Source organism: Oryctolagus cuniculus, chromosome 1 (genome assembly GCF_051225735.1).
Source record: "Oryctolagus cuniculus isolate XC-2025 breed Fujian yellow rabbit chromosome 1, ASM5122573v1, whole genome shotgun sequence".
Lineage (NCBI taxonomy): Eukaryota > Metazoa > Chordata > Mammalia > Lagomorpha > Leporidae > Oryctolagus > Oryctolagus cuniculus.
Window position 1 is genome coordinate 13,262,102 of NC_142867.1, and position 23,073 is coordinate 13,285,174.

The 23,073-nt window shown below is 41.4% G+C and overlaps 1 protein-coding gene across 2 annotated transcripts; it reads left to right on the top strand.

Annotated features, from left to right (window-relative positions):
- Nucleotides 1–622: 622 nt before the first annotated feature.
- LOC100353150 (glycine N-phenylacetyltransferase) lies at nt 623–22,887 on the top strand. Of its 2 annotated transcripts, XM_002709174.6 has the most exons (6): nt 623–792; nt 10,353–10,442; nt 13,910–14,017; nt 17,707–17,833; nt 18,676–18,847; nt 20,787–22,887. In XM_002709174.6, the coding sequence occupies exons 2-6, from the start codon at nt 10,365–10,367 to the stop codon at nt 21,187–21,189; spliced, it is 888 nt and encodes a 295-aa protein (XP_002709220.3). In that variant the 5' UTR covers nt 623–792; nt 10,353–10,364; the 3' UTR covers nt 21,190–22,887. The 2 variants fall into 2 exon arrangements, with proteins under 2 accessions (XP_002709220.3, XP_008269860.3); XM_008271638.5 differs by lacking the exon at nt 10,353–10,442 and having other exon boundaries at nt 656–792; nt 20,787–21,333.
- Nucleotides 22,888–23,073: the final 186 nt, after the last annotated feature.

Sequence of the window (23,073 nt, forward strand, 5' to 3'; positions counted from 1 at the left end):
CAACCTGGTTGGAATCCACTGAGTACTTTTTGTTGCTGTTGTTGTGAGGGAAAGGGTTTATTGGGGGAAACCCGACAGAATGGAGGGAAGGGGCAAAGAAAGAAAAGAGGAGATGCAGAGCGTAAGAGAGAGATCCCCAGAGAAAGATGGAGAGAAAAGAGACAGAGAGAGGGAGAGAGAGCAGGAGATGGAGAGAAAGAGCTGAGTGTATTCTAAAAAGGTAGGATCCAAAATCCTTTGTCTCTAACTAGGTTTTTGTTTATGATGATTAAGAAGAGCACTCTGGTTAAACATCAAATTTAAAACTTAACGGCTTCTTAAAAAATTAATTAATTAATTAATTATTATTATTTGCTACAGTTACTTGGTAAAAGAGAGGATAAAAAGGGTGTTACTTACAAAGACCAATCCTTCCCCCAGTTCTTTGCCAGCTGGTTTCCAAGATCAGAGTTGCTGAGTAAGGGTAGGGCCACTAAGAGCAGAGAGGTTCAATTTGTTGGAAAAATAGCCTGAGACTGCCTACTGCAGACCCGTCAGTCAACGTGATGGAACCACCGCCCTGAAGAGGGGATGAGGGGAGAGGCCTGAGCGCGCCCCCTGCTGTCCAAAGGCTGCGCAGCTTAGTGCGTGTGTTCTATTAAGCTCAGCGATTTCTGGAGAGCACGGATCAAAGTACACCCTTCAAGATCACTGTACCTACTGACGTAGTTCATTTTCTGCAGAAGTTCGCTGCCTCCTCCTGTGTTTTCCTAGGGACCTGTGCAGAGACTGAATGAGAAGACAGCTTTGCAGGTGAGACCAGAGGAGAACTGATATTCTGGGACCTCTTATCTCCTTTTGCTTCCTCCATTGAAGTGGAATGAATCAAAATGTTCCTTTAGGATGTGGATAAGAATTATTGAGTTCACATTTGCTAAGAATTATGCTGAGTAAAGGGAAACTCTTCTTTATCAGGCACCTACTGTATACTTTTATCAGGTACCTACTGTATACAGAATAGTATGCTAGATCTGTGAGATATTCTGTTTTTTTTTTTTTTAAAGGATTATTTTATTTCATTGAAAGACATTGTTACAGAGAGAGGTAGAGTCAGAAAGAGAGAGGTCTTCCATTCCACTGGTTCACTCCCCAAATGACCTCAATGGCCAGAGCTGAGCTGATCTGAAGCCAGGAGCCAGGAGCTTCTTCTGGGTCTCCCATGTGGGTGCAGGAGCCCAAGGACTTGGGCCATCTTCCACTGCTTTCCTAGGTCATAGCAGAGAGCTGGATCAGAAGTGGAGCAGCCGGGACTCCAACTGGCACCCATATGGGATGCTGTCACTGCAGTCTGGGCTTTAACCCACTGCGCCACAGCGCTGGCCCCTGTGAGATATTCTTGACTAGACAAAGTGAATTTTGTTCAGGAAAGATAAATAAATATGGAGAGGCTTGGGAGCTGACTATTGGTAGATGGGTGACAGAAATGTCATCCTGAAAAGGAGTGTGCTGGTTGAGTGACACTTGTTTGGCACAATGTGTGCACGTTCTATGCAAACATTATCTCCTGTAATCCTCTGGTCACATTCTACAGTAGTAGGCTTTCATTGGATAACTGGTGTCCAAGAAAGTTTAGTGCCTCACTGAAAGTCACATATGGAGTGGGTAGGTTCTAGTACAGGGGATAGAATATACAGGAGATTAATTGTTAATTTAAATAAGAAACAGATTGATTTAAGAAATCTTTTCTGTAATGATACTATAATTCTTGTTTCTAGAATTTTATCTATATCATCTATACACATACATTGAGTTCTTCAAAACTTCACAGAAGATATGTATTATTAAAAAACTACATAATTCTCAACATATTTACACACTGAAATAAACTCTAACTTTGCATTTCAAATAGATATATAGATAACTTTTTAAAAAAACTCAGAACTACTGGCTTTTAAGGTTTATTTATTTATTAAAATGTATTTCTTGAAAAAGAGTAACAGAAAGAGAGAGAAAGACCCCATCTACTTTTCATTCCTCACATGGCCTCAACATCCAGGGCTCCTCCAGGCTGAAGCCAGAGGACAAGAATCAGGTCTCCAACATGGGTGGCAGGGACTCAAGTATTTGAGACATCATATGCAGACTCCTAGGTGCATGAGCAAGGAACTGAATAGGAAGCAGAGCAGCCAGGACCCCCAAGCAGCAGGGTAACCCTCCAAGCCACAATGCCCATTCAATTTTGCATGAGTTTTTTAACTACTCTCATAGAAGTGCACACTAAAGACTATATATCTAATTTAAACTTATGTACAACCTTTGCTATTACTTTGACTCATGTTATGGGTTAGAATAATAAAATGGTGTTTGTCATCATTTATGTAAGTTATCTTTATAGGGAGACAATGAGATTATGCTCAGTACTCTCCTATGAATTAATATTTCTTTATACAATGTTTTAATCTTATTTTTAGTTTTAAATTTGCATGAAATTATACAGATTTATGATTTATCATGTGATACTTTGCATATGAGTACAATGTGCAATGTTTGAATCAGGGGAAGCATATTTATCCCCTCCAACATTTATCATTTCTTTGTGGTGAAAACACTCAAAATCTTTTGTTTTAGATTTTTTAAAACAAGAATTATTGTTATCTATAGTCATCCTAATGAGCAATGAGACACCAGACCTTCTCCATTTACATTGAAGCTGTAGTACTCATTAGCCAACTTTTCTCCATTCTTTCATTTTCCCCTGTTCTACCCAGTCTCTGGTAACCACTATTCCTCACTCAGGTTCTATGGGATCAACTCTAGTGAGATCACATATGAGTGAGATCATGCAATGTTATCTTCCTGTGCCTGGATTTTCACTTAACACAATGTCATCAAGTTCCATGTGTATTGTCACAAAATTTTCATAGGGCATTGTTATTCATTAGATTTTTTTCTTTGAATAAATTTCAAGGACTGGCTTGGTTGTGCCAAAGATTTCAAAGTGCCGTTTGTAGGACTTTGCCCCTTGTCCATGCTGGCAACCTGCTCGAGTGTGCCAGTTTCCTGAGTCTCCTCAGTTTTTAGGTAGCTACATTGACCAAACATCATATTTGGATGTTTAGGATGTGAGTATATATATGTAGAACGTTGTCCCAAATATACTTGGCAATTTAGTAATAGTACATCATCCCTAGTAATCTGGCAGCAAACTCAACTTTGCTTTTCATTTTTGTGGAATCTCCTGAGACACTTCTAGCCAAAATTTTAAAATAGCCGTCAGCTATGTTACACTGCTACGTCTTGAGGCTTCCGAGACTTAGCACAGGTGCTTCTAGTGTGGTCTGGAGATTTTTTTCAAAGAAGTATCTGATACAAATTCCCATATGCACTATATAGCTGACTTTCAGTAGGTATTTTGTTTTCATTCATCCAGTGTGCTATAACAAAACCCCGCACACTGGGTGGCTTATCAAAAACAGAAATTTATTTCTGACAGTTCTTGGGGGCTAAGAAGTCCAATGAAGACATTGGCAGAGTCGTTGTCTGGTGAGGACCCATCTCCTAATTAGAGATGGTTATTTCCTGCTGTGTCCTCACCTGTGGAAAAGGCCCGCATAGGGGGCTGGTGCAGTGGCGTAGTGGGTTAAAGTCGCAGCCTGCAACGCCAGCATCCCATTTGGGCACCGGTTTGAGTCCCGGCTACTCCACTTCCGATCCAGCTCTCTGCTATGGCCTGGGAAAGCAGTAGAAGATGGCCCAAGTCCTTGGGCCCCTACACCCTCATGGGAGACCCAGAGAGAGATCCTGGCTCCTGGCTTTGGATCAGCTCAGCTCTGGCCATTGTGGTCATTTGGGGAGTGAACCAGCAGAATGGAAGACCTCTCTTTCTCTGGCTCTACTTCTCTTTATAACTCTGTCTTTCAAATAAATAAAATAATTATTTATTTAAAAAAAGGCCCTCATGATCTGATCCCAAAAGGCTTGGTATTATCACCTCGGGGATTATGATTTCAACATATGAATTTTGGGGGACACCACCATTCAGACCATAGCTGACGTGTGTGAATGCATAAACCTTTTTTGTGTTTGAGTGACATGACTAAATAAATCTTTATTTCTATTCAAAGACCTCATGCATGCAAGCATTAAACAGACATTTATTGAGTTTTTAAATGTGACACAGTGTGGGAATAAATGGATACATAACTAGCGGACCTGCACAGAGGGCAAAGTGTAATCTACTGTAGCAAATTATGTGATTGAAGTATGTACATAATTCTAGGGGAGTGCAGGAAAGCAAGAATGCCTTATTATCTTGGATTGAGGGACAATAGAGGGAACAGATGGGGAAAAACTGACATTCCAGTAGAACTTCGACAAAACAATCAAAACTGAATTTTGAAGATAGTGTATCAGTAGAGTGTACCTAAAATAAAGAAAAGCCAAAGGTGTTACAGCAGATGCTGTGCTGAAGGGGTGTTCCGTGGAAGAGGAACAGTTGAGACTAATATACCAGACTCTGATGATTTTTTAAAAAGATTATTTTTTTTTATTTTAAAGGCAGAGTTATAGAGAGGCAGAGGCAGAGGGAAATCTTCCATCTGCTAGTTCATTCCCCAGATGGCTGCAATGGCTGGAGCTGGGCCAATCCAAAACCAAGAGTCAGGAACTTCTTCTAGTTCTTCCACGTGGGTGCAGGGGTCCAAGCACTTGGACCATCTTCCACAGCTTTCTCAGACCATGGCAGAGAACTGGATCAGAAGAGGAGCAGCTGGGTCTCGAACGAGTGCCCACATGGGATGCCTACACTGCAGGTGGCAGCTTTACCTGCTATGCCATAGAGCAGGCCCCTCTGATGATTTTTAAAGAAAGCAATTTACAGAAACCAAGTGAATCTCCACAAGTAAAGATGCTGCCCCTTGCGGCTACCATCAGGATACAACACAGCTGCCTCAGTAGTTATGATGGACACTTTTCGCCTCTTAAACCATAAAGGAAAATAAGGGTCACGTGAAAGGCATAGTGTTACCTGGAGACTGATGACAAAAACAAAACAAAATGAAACAAAACAAGCCCGATCTAGGGTAAACACATGGAAAACTCAAAGCAGTTATTAGACCAAGCATTCCTCAACACGTTGAAACAACAAGATCAAAAAGTCTAGTGGGATTTTTGATAACAAGCCAATAAAAACAAATTTCAGCACAAATTCTCCAAGCACAGAATCTAATGATCATTCTAAACTATCAGTGTTGGAAATGGTCAAACTAAAGAGCAGAAGGCTCTGAACACAGTGACTAGAGAATTGGGAAGCCAAAGTGACTAGAGACTCTGCTGAAGTTGGTGCCTCAATATTGATCAGCCAAGCTCACGGACACTGAAGACAGGCCAGGTATCATTTAAACAATCATCAGCATATGATCAGGAAACACTTAGGGAAGCAGGAAGTAGAAGAGAGGTAATTCAGTTTGGACAATAGTGACTTGCTCCTGATGTAGACAGAATATTTCAAATCTGAAGTTTCTGTCGCATCAAGTCTAGCAATAAGACTTTTCTCCACAGTTTCTAATACAAAGAGTCAGACAGTGTTCACCACCAGGGGTGTGGCAGGTCTTCTATCCCTTAACACCATTGTCTCTTCCATGACCAGTTCTATTCCAGCTTTCTTTAGGAACCTGTAAGCCTCCACATAGAAGTAACACCTCCCTCTTGTGAAATCTCATAGAGCTCAGGCAGAACCCTTGCCACTGTATTTAGTCCACCAATTCTTCTGATAATTCCAATTTGATAAAATGAGTAAAAAATGCAATCTTTTTAAAATATTTATTTTGAAAGTCACGGTTACAGAGAGAAGGAAAGGGAGAAAGAGAGAGAGAGAGGGAGGGAGAGAGAGAGAGAGAGAGAGAGAGAGAGAGAGAGAGAATTTTCCATGCACTGGTACACTCCCTAGATGGCTACAATGGCTAGTGCTGGGCCAGGTCAAAACTAGGAGCCAGGAGCTTCATCCAGAGCTCAAACCCTTGAGCCAACTTCCTCTGCTTTTCCTAGGCTATTAGCAGGGAGCTGGATTGGAAGTGGAGTAGCCAGGACATGCCTATAAGGTGCCCATATGAGGAAGTGGACATCACAGACATTGCCCCCAGAAAAATTTATTTTATTGGGACTGGCATTGTAGCATAGTAGGTCAAGCCTCCTCCTGAGATGTCAGCATTCCATTTGGAAAGGCAAAGAAATGTGGAGGGAGGAAAGGAAGGAGGGAGAGAGAGAGGGAGAAGAAGAAGGAGGAGAGAGAGAGAGAAATGTATCTATTGGTTCACTCCCTGCCTGCAACAGGGCTGGACTAGGCCAAAGCTGGGAGTCTGGAAGCCAATCTGTTTCTCTCTTGTGGGTGGCAGGGACTCAAGTACACAGGCCATTGTTTGCTCTCTCTGAGGGTATGAGATATAGCAGGAAGCTAAAATTGGAAGCAGAGCTCAACTTGTATCCAGGCATTCTGACATAGGATGTGGTGTCCCAAGGCATCTTAACAACTGTACCAAATATCCACCCCATGATATATTTTAGACCACATGAAAATGTCTCATACCAAAAAGGCTCCTTTGAAATTTCATAAAATCTACAGCACCGTTTTGCAAATATATATAAAACATGTAGTCCTTTCTGTGTGATATTTACTAGTTATCAGATTTATGAATTTGCTTTATTAATATGTTGATGATAGCTTATTCTGAGCTCACAATTCCTCAGAGAGTTGTTCAGGGAAAGTGCATCAGCGGAGTTCCTAACAGAGATGCAGAAGCAAGAGAGCTGTAATAGGAATCCAATCTTATACAATTACGTATTCTACTTCAGCAGTTTCTAGAAGGTTATTTCTTCTTATCTGATTCTGGAGATCAAAATATACAAGGGAAATGGTGGGGAAGGAAAGATGGAATTAAAGTGGGAAAGAGCAAACAGAGATAAATTGAAACCATGCCCATCCCTGCTGACTCTGGCCTTGGTCGAATGAGTGTCTTCATACATTCCTCTATTGTGAGTTTGAACAATACAAGTGGCCAGGCAAAAGAGAAACAGGTGAGCTGCAAACATAGCTGCTATTTCAATTCTCCCCTCCCCCAAACCTCCCAAAGCAATCACTCTTGAGGCTCACCCATAACAGGAAACCTGCAGGCAAAAGAATTCCAGGAAATGTTGTTCAGGCTAACCAAGGTGACACCTTACAAAGTCACTGCAGCAAGTTCTCAATCACGATTTACTGAATGCAAGATTGAGTGGATGGATGAATGAATGAAGATTGATGCTTGGTTTCTACACTAACTATAAAAGTGAATTTAATAATGAAACTGTATCAGTTTATTTTTAAATAAAGGAAACCCAGTCTTAGGTCATGAGAAATTTCATTCAGAAGTCTTGGAAGAGTTAGAAAAGTAACAGGAAGAAGGAGAATTTCAATATGGACAACTTTTAGATTAATAGAGAGGTATCTGAAAGGTTGGGAAGATAAGATCTGTTCTTTTATTGGGGGAGGTAAGCAAGTGTATGCAGTGTTTTTCTTTATAGAAAAGAAAATCTTTCTGCATGCCAGTTTTAGCCAAGGATGAAAATGAGCCAAAGTCCCGAGTCCTAAGGGGGAGGAGAAAAGGTAACTAAAGTTTAAGCAGGTTGGCTAACAAGCACTTTGTTCCAATGGGTCAATGAGGATGAACAGTGAGTTAACCATTCTAGAGTGAAGAAGCAGGGATGGAGAGAACACAGTGCGGAGGAGGTGGGATGACAGGATGATGATATTGATAATAATAGACCAAAAAATCTTTTACCTGAAATTCTAATTTTCCTGGTAGTGGTTACTGAGCAGAGATTAATGCTGACTCAGCCTTCGGGAGGGGCAGGAGAGGACTACTCTACGAGACAAAGAGTGGGAATTTGGAGAATCTCATTCTTTGACCTTGTCGTAAATAAAAAAGAACACGTGTGAGTCCTATCAAAGTCATGTGAGGAGGGTGGGGTCCTTGCAGTAGGCCACTTCAGAGAGGGGCTGGAGGGATTTCTCTAACCTCTTTGTTTCCCAGAGTCACAGGCCTTGGGTTAAGTTCAGTTCAGCACCATGAATTCTTCAGAGAATTGCATCTAATGGAAAACACTTTGTCCTTAGCCTTTTGTTTTGCAAAGTAGCTTTATGAATATTCTTGCCACACAAATTGGAAAGGTACTTTTGGAGAATTCGCCTGATCTCTCTCAATGATTCTTGACTATGGCTGCATGAGAAGAATTATCTGTACCTGTGTTGGAGATAATGTGGAGCAAATGGAACTCTCATACAATACAATGAGAATGTAGAACAGACAGTTTCTTATAAAGTTAAACATAGAGTTAGCGTATGACTCTGGAAATGTGCTTCAATATTATTAAAAGCATACAGGCACGCAGGCCGGCGCCGCGGCTCACTAGGCTAATCCTCCGCCTAGCGGCGCCGGCACACTGGGTTCTAGTCCCGGTCGGGGCGCCGGATTCTGTCCCGGTTGCCCCTCTTCCAGGCCAGCCCTCTGCTGTGGCCAGGGAGTGCAGTGGAGGATGGCCCAGGTGCTTGGGCCCTGCACCCCATGGGAGACCAGGAAAAGCACCTGACTCCTGGCTCCTGCCATCGGATGAGCGCGGTGCGCCGGCCACAGCGCGCCGGCCGTGGCGGCCATTGGAGGGTGAACCAACGGCAAAGGAAGACCTTTCTCTCTGTCTCTCTCTCTCACTGTCCACTCTGCCTGTCAAAAAAAATAAATAAATAAAAAATAAAAATAAAATAAAAAAAAAAAGCATACAGGCACGCAAAGATTTGTCTGTGGATTTTTTGGTGGCAATTTTGTTCATAATCACCAAATCTAGAAATAACCAAGTGTCATTCAACTGGCAATGAGTAAACAGTCTCTGATATATCTGTGCCATGTAACAATAGTCAATAATTAAAATGAATGACACATAGAAATAACATGGATCTTCTGAATGAAAACTAGTCTCAAAAATGTATGGGACAGATGTTTGGTAGTGATTAAATCCCTGGTTTGGATGCCTGTATCCCATTTCAGAGTGCCTGTGTTTGAGTCCTACCTCTGCTCTCAGATCCAGCTTCCTGCTGCTTAGGAGGCAGCAGGTGATGTCTTCGGTGATTGGTCCCTGCCATCAAAGGCCATACAGGATTCAAATATCACAATTGCTACTCACTATTGATGTGCATCTGGTCAAGTCATATAAAAGCCTGCATTTCCTTAACTTTCCTCATTTTCTTCAATTCTCAGGTTTCCATTACACATACTCAAGCTTGGAAATACTGCACTGCATCATTGTTAGGTTCCTAATATGGGGACTCACAGGAAAATAATTTTCTGTTTTTGTTTTGTTTTTGGCCCTAGCAACAATAAAATATATGCTTTGCTTGTAATGCCGGTAATTGCTTTTTTTGTTTTGTTTTGTTTTGTTTTGTTTTGTTTTTTTGACAGGCAGAGTGGACAGGGAGAGAGACAGAGAGAAAGAACTTCCTTTGCCATTGGTTCACCCTCCAATGGCCGCTGCAGCTGGCGCACGGCGCTGATCAGAAGGCAGGAGCCAGGTGCTTCTCCTGGTCTCCCATGGGGTGCAGGGCCCAAGCACTTGGGCCATCCTCCACTGCACTCCCTGGCCACAGCAGAGAGCTGGCCTGGAAGAGGGGCAACCGGGACAGAATCCGGCGCCCCGACCACCGAGACTAGAACCTGGTGTGCCAGTACTGCAGGCAGAGGATTAGCCTATTGAGCCGCGGCACTGGCCTGCTGGCAACTGTTAAAAAATTACTGACACATATAGAATGTTACTAAAGCTAGGCATTAGGCCAAAGACTTAGAGTTCTCATTTGCGGTATACCACATTACATGTATTACTCCCATTTAATCCTTCTTACTTTGTTTCAAATCCATGGCACATAGTAATGCTCTACATCTGATCCAGCTCCCTGCTAACGGCCTGGGAAAAGCAGCAGAAGATGGCCCAAGTGCTTGGGCCTCTTCCACGCAAATGGGAGACACAGATGAAGCTCTTGGTTCCTGGCTCTGCTTGGCCAAGTCCTGGCTTTTGTGGCCATCTTGAGGTGAATCATAAATAAATAATAAAAAAGTATAGAAATATTTTAAAAAGTTAAAAAATTATATGAAAAATAATTTCAGAGGAAAGCACTTGCGCTTAAACCAGTCTTAAGTTTTGTTGGAAGTAGTGAAAAATTTGGAAATTTAGTTAATGGGGAACCAGTGAACCACCAGAAATGGAGGCTAGGCTAGTGGCTAAAACAACGAACTATCCAAATGTCTTCCGGTTGCTCTTATTCTTTGATATCTTGATCCTCTCTTTAACCTAAGGTACCTGCCAAGATGATCCATTTGCAGAAACCACAGTTGCTGCAGATGCTAGAAAAGTCCTTGAGGAAGAGCCTTCCTGAGTCCCTAAAGGTAAGAATGCAGCATTTTGGGGGAGAAAAAGGCCCAGCAGCTGCACAGAAGAGTGGAAAGGCGATGGTAGCATCCACTTGGCATCTGTGCAGGCACTCACTTTTGTCATATGGCGTTTAGTTTTCATTGCCTTGATGCAAGGTGGGTATATTATAACCTTGCAACTAAGGGATAAATGAAAGCTTTTATGTGACTTGACTAGCATCACACCAAGAGTGAGTAGCAATGCTAACATTTGAATACAGTATGTTCTTTGCTGTGTGATAACTTAGAAAACATTTCCTGTGTCCTTCCATCAATTATGTTTTATAACAGTGAACATTTTTTCAGAGTTGCAAAATTAACTAAACTTACACATTAATGTTTAATTTGTTCTTCCTAAATAATAACATGCCTGATAAGAGATTAACAAACATTTCATAAATATTTCATCAACCCACAAAGGACTTTCATCATCAGACTTATAACTTGAATACTATGTTCTCTCTAGTTTTTAGATAGACAAGATCTTCCCAGTGGAAAGAACAGGTCTTCAAAGAGGGAGGTGTCTTTCTCTGAAGGGAGGAGAGAACCTCCACTTTGACTATGACCGTGTCTAAACAAGATAAGAGTCGGAGATCTCAAGGGGCTTCCATAGCCTTGGAAACTCATGACTGGTGCATAGGGAGATTACTGATGCCATAGACAGGAGTGTCAATTTGTAAAGTCAACAACAGGAGTCACTGTGCACTTACTCCTCATGTAGGATCTCTGTCCTTAATGTGCTGTACATTGAGGCTTAATGTGCTGTACATTGAGGCTTAATGCTATAACGAGTACTCAAACAGTATATTTCACTTTGTGTTTCTATGGGGGTGCAAACGGTTGAAATCTTTACTTAATGTACACTAAACTGATCTTCTGTAAAAAAAAAAAAAAAAAAAAAAAGAAATTATCAATTCCCAACTTGACTCTCACTGGGATTAAACATGACAATAGGTCTGATCTGATTTCATCATCATTTAAAAAAATCATCTATTATTTTTCACTTTATGTTTCTGTGTGGGAGCAAACTGTTGAAATCCTTACTTAAGGTATACTAAGCTGATCTTCTGTATATTAAGATAATTGAAAATGAATCTTGATGTGAATGGAAGGGGAGAGGGAGTGGGAAAGGGGAGGGTTGTGGGTGGGAGGGACGGTATGGGGGGGGAAGCCATTGTAACCCATGAGTCGTACTTTGGAAATTTATATTCATTAAATAAAAGATAAAAAAAAACATGACAATAGGTCTGATCTGATTTCATCATCATTTAAAAAAAATCATCTATTATTTTTCACTTTATGTTTCTGTGTGGGAGCAAACTGTTGAAATCCTTACTTAATGTATACTAAGCTGATCTTCTGCATATTAAGATAATCGAAAATGAATCTTGATGTGAATGGAAGGGGAGAGGGAGTGGGAAAGGGGAGGGTTGTGGGTGGGAGGGACGGTATGGGGGGGGAAGCCATTGTAATCCATGAGTCGTACTTTGGAAATTTATATTCATTAAATAAAAGATAAAAAAACAAAACAAAACAAAACAAAACAAAAAAAGATAGACAAGATCTGATACAACCTTTCCAGAAGGTAATCTGGATAAATACATACTGACCTTTGGTCCAGAATTCTTCTAAAATTCTTCATCTAAAATTTGGAACAACAGGCATAGCTGTCGCTCCCCCTCTTCACGGGGGAACGACACTAAACCCTGCCTAGGCTTCATATCCGAGTCACGGCACCATTATGTCGCTCCCCGTCTTCGTGGAGGAACGACACTAAACCCTGCGCTGTTCTTTTGTCTGCTCGGCCCTCCCCGGGTTTGCTGCTGGTTTTCCCCGGGTTGGCTACTGACCCTTCCACCTCCGTGGAAGGGCGGTTCCCCCTAGCCACTTTCCCCACTTCCGCTGGGGAGCGGCACACCGCCGGCTGGCTCTCTTGGGGGCTGCTCAGATGTTCCTCAGGTGTTCCTTGTGCATGTTGTCTCTCTCCTCCTTTATAGTCCTCTTCCACCAATCCCAACTCTGCTACCCACACGCCGAGTACGCTGCTCTCCTCCAATCAGGAGCAGGTCCTGCTGTTTATTGGTTGAACTGGAGGCAGCTGTGTAGAAGCTGTTTCCTCCTCTCCCAGCGCCATATTGTGGGAGAGCAGATGCATAGAATAAGTCTTAATTCCAGTAACTTAGTCTAGTCCGAGTTGCTCCCAGTTGCTCCCCACACATAGCTACAAAGATGTATACCAAAAATGCTCTTTGAAAAAGTAACCTAAACTAAATGTTAGACAAAATAGAAATGACAAACAATTGAAGGTAGAAAATTGAGTCAGAATACGTTAACATAATTAATATTATGTAATCATTAAGCATGATTATATAGACATAGAACTATGCCCAAAGTGTGTGTGAGAAAAGGTAGATGTTAGCCGGCGCCGCGGCTCACTAGGCTAATCCTCCTCCTAGTGGTGCCAGCACACCAGGTTCTAGTCCCGGTCGGGGCGCCGGATTCTGTCCCGGTTGCCCCTCTTCCAGGCCAGCCCTCTGCTGTGGCCAGGGAGTGCAGTGGAGGATGGCCCAAGTGCTTGGGCCCTGCACCCCATGGGAGACCAGGAAAAGCACCTGGCTCCTGGCTCCTGCCATCGGATCAGCTCGGTGCGCCAGCCGCAGCGCGCTGGCCGCGGCGGCCATTGGAGGGTGAACCAACGGCAAAAGAAGACCTTTCTCTCTGTCTCTCTCTCTCACTGTCCACTCTGCCTGTCAAAAAAAAAAAAAAGGTAGATGTTAAATAACATATTTTAGGTAATCTCATTGTTTATAGAATTGGGTGTATATGTAAATAAATGGAAGTAATGGGAAGACATACTAAGTTATACAATGTAAGAGTGGATCATTTGTTTTCTTCTTTCAACTGATTCATTAAATTGTACATATTTATAGAGTACTATGTGATTTTTTTTTTTTTTTTACAGGCAGAGTGGACAGTGAGAGAGAGAGAAAGCTCTTCCTTTGCCGTTGGTTCACCCTCCAATGGCCGCTGCGGCTGGCACGCTGCCAGCCTCCACTGCACTCCCAGGCCACAGCAGAGAGCTGGCCTGGAAGAGGGGCAACCGGGACAGAATCCGGCACCCCGACCGGGACTAGAACCCGGTGTGCCGGCGCCGTAGGCGGAGGATTAGCCTAGTGAGCCGTGGCGCCGGCCTTATGTGATGCTTTTAATTTGTTCATTTCATTTATAGGAATTATGAACTTTATTTGTGTAATACTCTCGTGGTTTGATCCAAAAACCTATTTCCATTTGATGTAATAAAATAGAATCTGAGGACAATTTGAGGACTCTACAATCTATCAGCTATTTGCCCTAATTTCACAGATGTAAGCCTGGTCAAACACAAGGTGTTTTATAGTCCCTGCATAATGTGCTAATCCTCCCACTTTTTTTAAATTCCATAGGCTTATGGAACTATCTTCCACATGTATCATGGAAACCCATTCAATCTAAAGGCCTTGGTGGACAAGTGGCCTGATTTTAATACAGTGATTGTCTGTCCTCAAGAGCAGGTAAGTTGCTAGAAGTATAATAAAGGTGATGCTGTGATCTTTTTTTTTTTTTTTTTCTGTGTGCTATAATGTCCCTGTCAATAGTATTAATCCAGGGGAAACAGAGACATATCATTAATGATAATCTCTGCCCCCAGGAAGCTCACAGTCTGGAGGAAAACAAAGATAAGGATATAAATTACAACATGGCATGAAAATATGTTAAAGCATAGAAAAACATCTATGTTAATGTTTTAAGAAATTGTTCTTGTGAGATAATTGTAAGAAATTGAGATAGAGCAGAATTATTGGAAAAGAGGTGATAGTTTATGTAAGCCTCAACCACAAAACAACAAAAGAAACTATTTCTCTAGTGCACATATTAGAATCTTTTCTTTATGCTTTACTGTTGAAAGTTGGCTATAATATGTCGGGTGAAGATCTTCTCTGATTTTTTCCTTTTCCTTCTCCAAAGTAGGGAACTTTTCTGCTACCATTTCTCTGAATAGACCTTCTAGACCGTTTTCTGTTTCCATGCCTTTAGCAACTGCTATGACACATATGTTTGGTTGTTTGATAGTATACCATAAATCATGACCACTATTTTAAGTTTTTTCTTTTTTTTTTTGTCTGACTGAGATTTCCCAGGATTTGTCTTCTAGCTCAGGTTTTATTTTTTCTGTCTTCCCAAGTCTGTGGTTGAGGCTTTCCACTGTATTTTGTATTTGGCATATTAATTCCTCATTTCTAATATTTCAGTTCTATTCAATATCTTAGTCTCAGCAAAATTTTTCTTCCAATTAGTGTATGGGTTTCTTTATCTCATGAATTTTTTTCTCTGCATTTCTGAGTAATTATATGATCATTCTTTGAATTCATTTCCAGGCATTCCATCAATATCTTCGTCTTCACATTCTGATATTGAAGTGTGTTCCTTTTGGGGAATCACGTTGTCTTCCCTGTTCTTGATTCTTGTATTTCTGCATTTATTTTTTGCACTTGTGGAAGTACTTATTGGTTTTTTTTTTAAGAGCTCTTAGTAAGCTATTTTATTTTATTAATTTTTTAATACATGTAAATTTACAAAGTACAACTTTTTCATTGTTGTGGCCTTTTCCCCCATAACCTCCCTCCCAACTGCAGCCATCCCTTCTCCCACTTCCTCTCCCATCCTCTATGCATTTTATCTTTGAACTATGGCTCTCTGGCTTAGTGAGTGTCTGCTCTTTCAATGGATATCCAGAGCCATGTGTTGGGTGTGCCTAGTGTTCAAGGGTGGGGCAAAAATCCAGGGGGGCATCCAAGTTGGGCGTGGCTGATCTCTTCCATTGTCAGCATCAGGGAGGTATGTTCACACTTGTTGTAATCACAATCTCACCTCCTCTCTTCCAAGATCATCAATGTCGGGTTAGCCCACGATGGTTACAACTCCCACCTATGCAGGCATAGTAACTGCACAAAGTTAATTGGCAATGACCTACCCCAGGCAGTCAGGGAGCTCTGATCCTCTGAAATCATAGTGATTGCCCAGCCATCCAGGTCTAAGGAGTTTATGTGCTTCCTTTATTTGGATGTGAAACTGTGGTCTTCCTATTTTTTACTTGTTGAAATTTATGATTGGTTGTGAATTAAACCTGTGACTATAGAGTGGATTAAAAATATGTCTTTGCAAAAACTGATGAAGAAAGGCAAGAGAGCTAAGCAGTTGTGGGGAGCAGGGGAGTGAGGGAGGTGTGGTTGTTTTCTTGGAACTGTACCTATGGAAGGCATAAAATCTGATCTCTTCATATTAATAAAAATTTTTTAAATAAAATTATAATAAAGATATAGTAATCAAAATGCTATGGTACTGGCATACAAACTGGCAATTAGACCAATGAAACAGAATAGAGAACCCAGAAATAAATCTAAACATATGTGTATAGGCTCAACTAATTTTTGTCAAGGGTACCAAGAGGAAACAATGGGGAAATGGTGGCCTCTTTAATAAATGGTGGTGGGTGTGCCGGCCTGCGGCACAATGAACTGGGTCTTCCTGAAACAGAGAGTGGGAATGCGGGGACAAGGACGCAAAGAATGGAGCCAAGACAAGTCCTGATCAAGGCTCGTTTATTGAATAAATCCAGTAGTATTTAAACATGACCAGTTGTTTACAAGAAGGAGCACAAAAGATTTACATATCAAAACGGCTCTTAAGGTTACAATAAAAACACTTAGGTGATAAATGCAGGTTACAGGTGTGACTGATTATTTGTATCATCTCTTGTGAAAGGTTTAGGTTCCTCCTGCCTCTTCCCGGAATCTCCCCTAGCCTAATTGTCTGTGCCAGGAAGTCTCCATTCATATGTTTAAGTGTAATCAAAGGGAGTGACTACCTGTGGCTGCCCACAGGTGGGTGAATTGGATTTCCAAATACAGAAGAATACACCTGGAATCTCACCTTGTACCACAAGCAAAATTTAACTCAAAATAGACAAAAGACTTCATTGTAAGACCTACAAATATAATATTCCTAGGATAGATCATAATGGGACAATCTCTGAACACTAGCTTTGGCAATTATATTTTTGGATATAGCACCAGAATTTCAGGCCACAAAAGTGCAAATAAATACACTGAACTACACTGAACTAAAAGTCCTCCATGCAGCCAAGGAAACAATAAAATGAAATGGAAACCTATAGATTCAGGAAAATGTTTGCAAATCTCTATCTGATAGAGTTAATATCAAAGAGTGTTGAAGAACTCAGGCCAGCCCCATGGCTCACTAGGCTAATCCTCCGCCTGCAGTGCTGGCACCCTGGGTTCTAGTCCCGGCTGGGAAACTGGATTCTGTCCCAGTTGCTCCTCTTCCAGTCCAGTATTCTGCTGTGGCCCGGGAAGGCAGTGGAGGATGGCCCAAGTCCTTGGGCCCTGCACCCGCATGGGAGACCAGGAGGAAGCACCTGGCTCCTGGCTTTGGATTGGCGGCCATTTAGGGGATAAACCAATGGAAGGAAAGCCTTTCTCTCTGTCTCTCTCTCTCACTGTCCAGCTCTGCCTGTCCAAAAAAAAAAAAAAAAGTGTTGAAGAACTCAATAGTAGAAGACAAATAACTTTATTTGAAAGTGGGCAAAGAATAAACATTTCTCTAAAGAATATATAAATATGGCAAAGAGGTCTATGAGACCATTAGGATGCTATTATCAAAAAGTCATAAATAAAAAACCAAATGTTTCTGAGTGTTTGGAGAAAAGGGAACCCTTGTACAATGATAGAGGGAATGTGGATTGGTGTAGCTAATATAGAAAGCAGTATGGAGATTTCTAGAGAAATTAAAAATAGAACTACCGTGTGATCCAGTGATTCTTCTTCCAGGCATATACCTGAAGAAAACAATATCACCACTTTGTAAAGATGTCTGAGCTCCTATATTTATTGCAGCATTATTCACAATAGCCAAAATATGGAAGCGACCTAAGTATCCATGGAGTGACAATTTGAAATTGTAATGCAGCATATAAATGTTTGGTTCAGTAATTTTTTCTTTATAATGAGCTGACTAGAGTCCCTGATTTGATTTCATGATGTACATGATTCAGAGACAATGTTAATACATCAGAAAAATATCCATATTTAGCTTTATAAAGAAATAGTGCAATGAATACTAAGCAACGATATTGCAATCACTTGCTACAAGCAATTTGATTTATTTCATGTTTCTCAAACAGGAGATGACTGATGACTTTGATCACTATACCAATACCTACCAAATCTATTCTAAGGATCCCAAGAAATGTCAAGAATTTCTTGCCACATCAGATATCATCAACTGGAAGCAACATTTGCAGATCCAAAGTAAGGAGATGGAATGTATTCTGGCTGCTGGGACTTCCTTTGTCTACATCTGCCTGGTCACTTTTCATCCTAAGCACATTCCCTGGGGGCCTTTAATTCCTTCTGCCAAACCCCAAGCTCTCAGCCTGGGGCTCATTTCTGTACCGGCTGACATCACCTCTTCAGTGGAGTAGAATTCAAATAGTGCAGACTGTGGACATTCATATAAAGAACTTCAAGAAATGTAATTTCTTGTTGGTGAAGATTCATGATATATTTTAAAGACATATTTAGGATCCCCTTCAGACAACTGTGTGTCAAAGCAAAGCTTCAGACAACTGTGTCCATGCGTTCCTGGGATAATAATGACAGCTGGTTGTGCCATAGAGTGCCTCTCAGATCACCAAAGACAGCACCTTCTGTGACTATGGGCACAGACTCCAAAGGCTGTCATCCTTGCTCTGCTTGTAACTTGCTTTGCAATACTGATAAAATTGACTTAACTTACATATTATTTAGTTTCCTCATATATAAATGTGAGAATAATAAAAGAATTCAAAGCAGAATTAATGTAAGGATTAAGAGATATCTTAGATTGATATCTAGGCATATAGTGTGGGCACAGACAAGACTGACTACTTTTTTTGAAATTCCACTTCTTGGATTTCACAGTGATATAGCTAGAATTTCTGGTACAATTTTGTTTTGCCAAAGAGAAAATATACTTGGAGCAGCTTGGTCGTGATCGAACAGTTGATGGCAACAGAAGCAGCAAAATAGCCTGACTCTAATGTTGCTTACATCCATTGGGCCACTTGTAGTGACTAAATGGGTGATTCTCTCCTTAATTTACTCCCTTCTAGGTACACAGTGCAGCCTAGATGAAGTAATACAAAATCTTGCATCTGCTAAGTCTGTCAAGGTCAAGAGAACACAATGTCTTCTTTATATGATGCCTAACACAGCAAAGAAACTGGTCCCTTTGCTGCTGGAGACGATGAACTTCTCTCCTCAACCTGTCAGACCCAAGGCTATGTGAGTTTTTATTTTTATTTTTTTTATTTGACAAATAGACAGTGTGAGAGAGAGACAGACAGAAAGAAAGGTCTTCCTTCCATTGGATTACCCTCCAAATGGCCGCTACAGCCGGAGATATGCTGATCCAAAGCCAGGAGCCAGGTGCTTCCTCCTGGTCTCCCATGCAGGTGCAGGAGCCCAAGCACTTGGGCCATCCTCCACTGCCTTCCTGGGCCACAGCAGAGAGCTGGCCTGGAAGAGGAGCAACCAGGACAGAATCCGGCACCCGTATGGGATGCCAGCGCCATAGGCAGAGGATTAATCAAATGAAACACGGTGCCGGCCCAGGCTATGTGAGTTTGATAAAATATATTATGCACGGCTCTTTCACTACTAAAGGAGTCTCCCAATCTCTGACAATTTCCAGAGTGTTACATGGATTATACCAATCACTGCTTAAAAGCCACAAATGTTTTCCCACTCACGTAGAATAAAATCCAAGCTCCTCTGGGGCCTTGAAAGCTCCAGAAAATCTGCACTCAGGACTTCTTGGACTTCATGTTGTCCTTGCTCACTTTGTGCCATTTGATTCTCGCAGATCCACAAGTCTTGGACCATTGCATTTGCTCTTTGTATGCATAGAATATCCTTCCCTCCCATTGCCACATGCTTTTCTCTTTTTACCCCGAATATTCTCATATTTCATTTCCTTTGATGGTTCTTTTCAGAACATCTTACCTATAACCACCCCTCCCCATAATTCTGTAACATGAAGCCCAATTTTTATTTATTTTATTACACTTCTCACATGCTGTTTTCAGATAATGTGTGTTGATATAATGTATTTGTTGCTTGAATACTTTTCACAATATTTCAAACCCAACAGAGACTGGATCCTGTCTATATTGTTCACAAACAGACCCTCAATATCTACAACAGTGTCTGGCACATAGTAAATGCTTAATAAATATTCATTTAATGAATTAACTTCACAGAGAAAAAATTTTCCAGTAAAGAAAATTTAAACAAATGATTAATTTCTTCTCACCCATTGATGCTTAGTCTATGACTGAGTAGAATTGAAAACTGATGACAGAATTTATATGGAAAGCTCAATATTTAGAGTCTCTTAATAATTCTAGAAGACTTCTATTTAGACGGTAAAGCACATTAAATCTCATTGGATTCCCTTGTCAACCTTGTGAGATAGATAGGGTAAGAGATATTATCTCATTTTGCTGCTGGAAAGCGTGCTCTGATGATAAATTGGCTCTATCACTATGAATGACTAAGGCCACAACTGGGCCTTGAATGTAGACCTAATTCCACAACCTGGACTCTTTCCAAAATGTCTCCTGTTGCTCCTTTACCCCACTGCAGGAGGCTTCAAACTTTAGCATCCCTTAACTAAGTTCATCTGCACGCCACATTACTGCCCCCTCAGCCGCGCAACTTTCCCATTTTTTCAACACAGTGGTCCAAGGACACTCTGACACAGTGATTCTGACTTTTCTTTTTGCTAGCATGTACTTTGGGGCATTTGTATATTTTAATTTTTAACCATTTTTCTCATCTATATAACGAGCATGATGTCACTTGCCCCATCTTACATGATTCATCATAATATGAAGAATGGAACTTGAGTATTATGGAATTATTGTTCATGTGGCATTTTCCTAGATACTTGTAGTGCGATGGCTTATATTTATATCTGTCTTTTGACAAAAGTGACGCTAATATTCTCATATTTTGCAAGAGGAAGTAGAGACAAAAAGACTTGAATTACCTGCTCAAGATCACATAGTCAATCAGATTTTGAATCCAGACAACCTGGCTGCAGAGACCAGACTTTGATCTGTGTTAACATTTCCTCTTAAAACAATTTTTGGGAAAACAAATTGAATCCTTCACAGTATATGTGACATGATAAGCTATCATTTTCTCTTTCTCTCCACAGTAATCAAGAGATGTTTAAGTGTTCATCCCTGGATGTTGTCCATGCTGCCTTGGTAAATAAATTCTGGCATTTTGGTGGCAATGAGAAGAGCCAGAGATTCATAGAGCGTTGTATCCGGAGCTTCCCCAGCTTCTGTCTGCTGGGGCCTGAGGGGAGCCCTGTGTCCTGGTCCCTGATGGACCACACTGGAGAGCTGAGGATGGGAGGCACTGTGCCTGAGTACCGAGACCAGGGCCTCATCTCCTACATCGTCTGCATTCAGAACGAGGCTCTGGACAAGCTTGGCTTTCCTTTATACAACCACACAGACAAAGCCAACAAAATTGTACAGAAAATGAGTCACACTCTGCATCATGTGCCCATGCCCTGTGATTGGAACCAGTGGAACTGTGTACCTCTGTGAAGCCAGCTCCAAACACAAGGAGTATTGGGTAGGCTGTGCATGTTGCTACAGGAGTGGATAAATGTGCACAGACAAGGAATCACTTGTAATCAGCAGTATAGGAGGGGGCATACTTATAGTTTATGGATTGGCTTCATATAGAAGGAGACCCTCACCAATCACCCTGACTAGATTTTCTGATGGCCATCCAAATATTTTCTGTGTAAGTATTTTATCTGGACTTAGGCATCTAAATTCCTAATTAGAAGGACTTGCCAATCTTTTCCCCCAGTAGTCTGCAATCTCCTGCTAACTCTATTGTCCATCTGTCATACTATATGGGTCCTCTGGAGCAATAGCACACTGACCATGTCTTATATTGCTATTTTTGCCAGCAGGACCCAGCCATCAAGAAAGACTAAAGCCAGCATCTCAGGCAGCCTCCACAAATGCCCAAATTTTGGACTCGAGTTTCAGTCTTCTTTCTTTAGGGAGAATCCAGGAGCTTTGGGTTTTCCTGATTATGTCATGCTGGTCCAGGGTGGAGGGACTGTGGTGGCTGAGTGTACACTAGTCCCAGCAATCACCTTTGTTCTTAGCTCCCTTACTCCACACACATCTAGAGTTTGTTAGACCCACCAGCACTTTGATACAGGGGAAAAAAATATCCAGTCCTGGGGGGCAGGGGCTGGCTCTATGGCATAGTGGGTAATTGCACCACCCATAGTGCTGGCATCCCATATGGGTGCTGGTTCAAGTCCTGGCTGCTCCACTTCTGATCCAGCCTTCTGCTGTGGCTTGGGAAAGCACTAAAAATGGTGGCCAAGTCCTTGGGCCTCTGCACCCATGTGGGAGATCTGGAAGAAACTCCTGGCTCCTGGCTTTGGATCAGCCCAGCTCCAGCTGTTGTGGCCATGTGGGGAGCAAACAGGTGGATGGAAGAACTCTCTCTCTCTCTCTTTCTCTCTGCCTCTCTAACTCTGCCTTTCAAATAAAATAAATTAATTTAAAAAATCCAGTCCATTGGGTGGGCCACATGAAAAGGCAAAATGTTGAATGAACTCTCCAAGCCCTTTCCTTACCATGGGTATAGTAGAATCTGGAGGATTTGCTTGCTCACTGTACATTAAGACAAGGAAAGGTGTTATTGCCAGGACATGCACATTATTCCACACCACTGCATTTGTGCTTAGCAGCCCCTAGTCTGGATCCCTTTTCCTTCAACATTCAGATTCAAGAAAGACGGATACTAGTCACTTGGGCCACCTCTAGAAGGTCAGACTATCGAACAAGTTGCCTAGACTGCTCCTTCTCCTTCCAGGAAGAAGCCAAGAGTTAGGAGCTTCCAGTCATATGGTACTGTAACAGGGGAGGGGTCATGACAAGAGAGTGTTATGCATTTTCCTGCTGGCTTTGATAGGTTTCAGCCTCAACTGGTGTGCAGGAATATTTCAATTTATCTCTGGATTTCTCACAGGGCAATTGATTTGTGTGTTGTTCAATTAATGTGTCTGTGCTGGGAAGCTGGGGGGAGAGGCAGTCCAGAGCATACTATTTCACTACATTGTAGCTATTGATTGATTTTAAGATTTTTTCCATTATCTTTTGTTTTCATAAATTTAATTAGCAAATTTCTAGTATTATGTCTTATCTTTATTAGGGATAATTGGGGTCCTAAGATCTGTACTTTGATATTTTAAATAAAGTTGACAAATTTTACTGTTTTGTTTTATGTCTCCTCTCTATTTTGGAACTACAATTATGAGTATGTTAGATAGCTTGATATAATTCCACATGTTACTTAGGAGTCTATATATTTCTCAAAATTTTAGAATATTAGAACTGTTATTACTAAATTATCAAAGATTTGTGAACTCCCTTGGCCTAAAGTAGTACTGTCCTTTC